The sequence below is a fragment of the Poecilia formosa genome, unplaced genomic scaffold, assembly GCF_000485575.1.
Source record: "Poecilia formosa unplaced genomic scaffold, Poecilia_formosa-5.1.2 Scaffold1144, whole genome shotgun sequence".
NCBI lineage: Eukaryota > Metazoa > Chordata > Actinopteri > Cyprinodontiformes > Poeciliidae > Poecilia > Poecilia formosa.
In genome coordinates, this window is record NW_006801083.1 from 18,160 (window position 1) to 22,799 (window position 4,640).

A 4,640-nucleotide genomic window follows, 5' to 3' on the forward strand; every position below is an offset into this window, starting at 1 on the left:
ATTAAATATGTTAACTTTTCTCTAAGGTTACCTTTTTCCTTTTCCAGATCTTGTTTCCACTTATTGAGTTCCTCGTCTTTTTCACCAAGTGTGAACTTTAACTGCTTTTCTTTCTCTTCTAGTTGTTTTATTTGCTCGGTCAGTTTATTGATCTCGTCTGTGTAAGCAACAAAAGACACAAACATTAATACAGCAGAAAAGAAAATATGCCTCCTTGACTTAACCCATTCATATTAAATTACATCAGTATTTTTCTTTTGGCAGAACAAATTTAGCTCTTCTGATGAATCATCAATAAACTGTTACAATCCCAGGATCATTTGTAACTCATTTATCCCTAACATTAAATATGTAAACTTTTCTCTAAGGTTACCTTTTTCCTTTTCCATATCTTGTTTCCACTTACTTTTCTCCAAGGTTACTGTTACATGCCTGCCAGGCTGTTTGTTTCTCCTTCCCCTCCCCCTTTTGTTTGTCTCTTCACAGGTAGTATGGAAGTAGGGGAAGCTGGTATCAGTCTCCCCTGATTGATCCTCGTCAACCATGTCCCAATCAGCATCCAGGGAGGCCTTATATAAGCAGCCCAGCTGGGGAGCTGAAAAGGGGGGAGGCTCTCCAACTGGCTCTGGGACCTGACGCATGTCTTGTTGCTCTTTGTGTGAAGGTTTGTGGTGGGAGTTAGAGGGCGAGTTAAGTTTGGGGTACCCTGTACATTTCATCACGTAGGTGTTTTCTGTTAGATACATTAGGTAAGAAGGTGGTGCCACCCATGTAAAGTTTTGGTGGAAACTTTTTGTTAGATTAGGTAGGCAGGGTTTTTGTTTTCTATTTCTTTAGAACAGACGATAGTTAGGCCCCGTTTTGTTTGTTATTTTCATTGATCTGGCACCACCTAACCGTCCCTTTCTCCCCCACAGTTTGTACAAGCCTTCTGGGATTTTCATTGTCAATAAATCCCTTCTTTTAAAACATTCACCTGGACTCTGTCAAATTTTTGTGGTTGTCGTGTTACTCCCCTCCTCCTCACAAAGGGGGGGGGGGCGTAACACAAGTGGGGGCTCGTCCGGGATAACCATTTTCCCTGAGCTGTAGACATCCATAATAATTTGAGAGATCCTTGTGTCTGTTTAGAAATGAGCTTCAGCTTAGAGGAGTTTGTACAGGCTCCTAGCCATGAACAGCTGGAACTGTGTCGTAAGGACGACTTGTTATGTCTGGCTGAGCATTTTGACATTTCAGTGAAAAAACATTTTTCAAAAGCTGAAATTAAAAACATTGTTGTTCAAAAACTGATTGAGATTAAAGTCCTAGCTGACTCAAGCAAAATGGATGTAGATGTTTGTGATTATCCTTTTGTTGATCTAGAACTCTCTCCTTCAAAAGATGAAGGAGCTGCTGCAATGGCAACTCCCCCAAAGGGGTTGGCAGAGCGACAGGTGCCCCCTGCGACTTTACCACGGTTTGATCCAGTGTCACCAGAACTCAGTGGCTCCAGTGGTAATGTCAGACTCAAGGTTCAGCTGGCTCGCCTACAATTGGAGGCACAGGAGAGGGAGTTGGTAAGAAAAGCTGAGTTTGATTTCAAACTTGAAATGCGCAAGTTGGAAATTGAAGCTGAGAAAGCGATTAAGCTGAAACAGCTTGAGGTAGAAGCTATGAAGCTTTCACGTGGCAACTCACCTCCTCGTTCATCTGTGTACTCTGATTCTCCACAGGTGGTGTCAGACAAAAACAAGTTTGATGTCAGCAAAAATATTGCTTTGGTGCCTGTGTTTAGGGAGTCAGAAGTGGACTCTTACTTCAATGCATTTGAGAGGATTGCTGTGGCACTGGAGTGGCCAAAGGAGATGTGGGCTGTGCTATTGCAGTGCAAGCTAATGGGTAAAGCACAGGAGGTTGTTTCATCAATGTCAACAGAGGATGGAATGAAATATGATGTACTGAAAAAGTCAATCTTACGTGCTTATGAACTTGTACCTGAAGCTTACAGGCAAAAATTCAGGAACCATAAGAGGTCTAGTGGCCAGACCTATGTGGAGTTTGCACGTGAGAAGGGACTACTTTTTGATAAATGGTGTGCTGCAAGTGAGGTTAAAGGTGACTTTGAATCCCTTCGCCAACTAATTCTGTTGGAAGACTTCAAGAACACATTGCCTGAGAGACTGGTAGTTTTCTTGAATGTGCAAAAGGTGGCCTCTTTGTCTAAAGCAGCTATTGTCGCTGATGAGTTTATGTTGACACACAAGAATGTATTTGTGTCTGTACCTCGTGCAGATAAAGTTTTGAACATTCGTCAACAAAAACCTGACCCCACTCAGTCAGAAGCTAAGGCTAAGCAACCGCCACTTTCTCCACGTGAGGTAAGGGAGTGCTTTTACTGCCATAAAAAAGGCCATGTCATTGCTGTCTGTCTTTCATTAAAGAGCAAGGCTTTGGCAACACAGACAAAAGGTGTTGGGTTGCTTAAAAATATGTCACACTCCAGCAATCAGACTGCTAAAAATGAGAATGAACTAGATCCCTGTTTCATACCTTTTGTTACCCAGGGTCTTGTTTCCTTAACAGGGGATCCAAAGGATGGCTGACAAGTCAAAATACTGAGGGACACAGGTGGCTCCCAGACAATTATTAGGGAGGGTATTTTGTCTTTGCCTGTTATGTCACCTTGTCAGTCCAAAGTGGTTGTCCAAGGTATTGGAATGACTTTTGTATTTGCACCACTGCATAATATCCACCTTAACTCCTCTATTGTGAGTGGTTTTTGCAGGGTTGCTGTTCTTCCCACCTTGCCCATAAAGGGGATTGATCTTATTCTAGGGAATGACTTGGCAGGTGGAAAAGTATTACCTGTGCCTGAGGTGTTGGACAGACCTGACATAAGCGTGGACTTTGAACCAATGCCTGACGTTTTTCCTGCTTGTGTGGTCACGCGGGCCCAGTCAAAGAAATACAGTCTTGATTTGTCTGACTCTTTTCTTGCTGCAGAGCAGACTCAAGCTGCTGGATCAGAGACTGATCTCAACAAGTCTGAAAATGTATTTCCTCTTCCAGGTCCAGAGATGATGAAATTACCAGCTTCCAGGGAGGAATTCATTGCTGCTCAAAAACAGGATATGACTCTGTTGAAATGTCATTCTTCTGTTCTTACCCAGGAGGAAGGTGGCATATGTGTTTGATGATGGTCTCCTGTTGCGACGCTGGGCTGGTGAAAACTTGGAAGACTGGAGTACCATTTATCAGGTGGTTGTGCCAACAAGGTACCGCATGCAGGTGCTAGCATTAGCACACAATCATCCACTGTCAGGGCATCTGAGTATAAATAAAACTTATAACAAAGTTCTCAAACACTTCTTTTGGCCAGGTCTCAAATCTGATGTTTCACTTTATTGTCGTACTTGCCATATTTGCCAAGTCGCAGGAAAGCCAAACCAGGTTATACCTCCTGCTCCTTTGTCCCCAATTCCAGTTGTGGGTGAACCATTTGGAAGGGTGATTGTGGATTGTGTAGGGCCTTTGCCAAAGTCAAGAAGTGGGAACCAGTTCATCTTGACAATGATGTGTGCCATGCCCCGGCGGAGGATCACAGCCCCCATGGTCACCAAAGCTCTGGTAAAGTTCTTCTCAGTGTTTGGTCTTCCCAAAGTTGTCCAAACAGACCAGGGCACAAACTTTAAGTCTAGAACCTTTGCCCAGGCACTAAAACAGTTGGGTGTAGAGCATGTCACCTCGAGCTCTTACCATCCTGAAAGCCAAGGTGCACTTGAAAGGTTTCACCAGACATTAAAAGCGATGCTGAGAAAATACTGTATGGATACAGAGAGGGACTGGGATGAAGGTATCCCATTTCTATTGTTTGCCGTGCGTGGAACAGTGCAGGACTTGTGTTTGGGCATGAGGTTAGGGGACCTCTAAATGTCCTTAAAGACAGACTAATCTCACCCTCTCACTCTGTAAAAAGTATTCCAGAGTATGTTTCAAAGATGAGAGAGCGCCTTCAGGCAGCTTGCGCTCTTGCGCAGAAAGCCTTGGCTTCAAAGCAGGTCAAAATGAAACAACATTATGACCGGAAAGCAGTTACTCATGAGTTTCACCCTGGTGATAAGGTTTTGATCTTGCTACCCATCCCTGGCTCTTCTTTAGAAACAAAATTCTCTGGACCGTATGTGGTAGAAAAGAAACTTAGTGAAACAAACTACATTATTCAAACTCCTGACCGCCGCCGTAAGACCAGGCTTTGTCATGTCAATATGATGAAACTATATCATTCAAGGGGGCCTGACCTACCAACCCAGAATCAGGTTGAAGCCATTTCCCCTGTTACCTGTGTTTCAAAGTTGGCTGAGGAGGATATGGTAATGCGCAAAGATCCACCACAAGTTGCAAGACTTAGTAATAGTGAAATACCGACTAACCTGCCTGACTGTCACATTTATCAGATGACCAAGTGGAGGACATTACAAAACTCATATCAGACTTCCAATGTCTGTTTGGGGATGTTCCTACCAAGACTAATGTGGTGTCTCATGACATTGTTCTTGCCAATCCTGCACCTATAAAGCAGAGAACATATCGTGTCAATCTGTTACGTCCACCAAGGGCACAACATACTTGAGGACACGAGACAAAAGATGAGGGTTCAA

At 43.6% G+C, this 4,640-nt stretch overlaps 1 protein-coding gene across 1 annotated transcript in view; it reads right to left on the reverse strand.

Moving 5' to 3' along the window:
* LOC103132587 (uncharacterized protein PFB0765w-like) overlaps nt 1-719 on the reverse strand; it is a 15,391-nt gene extending 14,672 nt beyond the window's left edge. The window contains exons 1-2 of the mRNA XM_016667465.1: nt 485-719; nt 32-157 (exon numbers count right to left, since the gene is read on the reverse strand). Of these exons, the coding sequence (XP_016522951.1) occupies nt 32-157; nt 485-719 (361 nt within the window). The remainder of the gene's footprint in view (nt 1-31; nt 158-484) is intronic.
* Between the last annotated feature and the right edge of the window lie 3,921 nt (nt 720-4,640).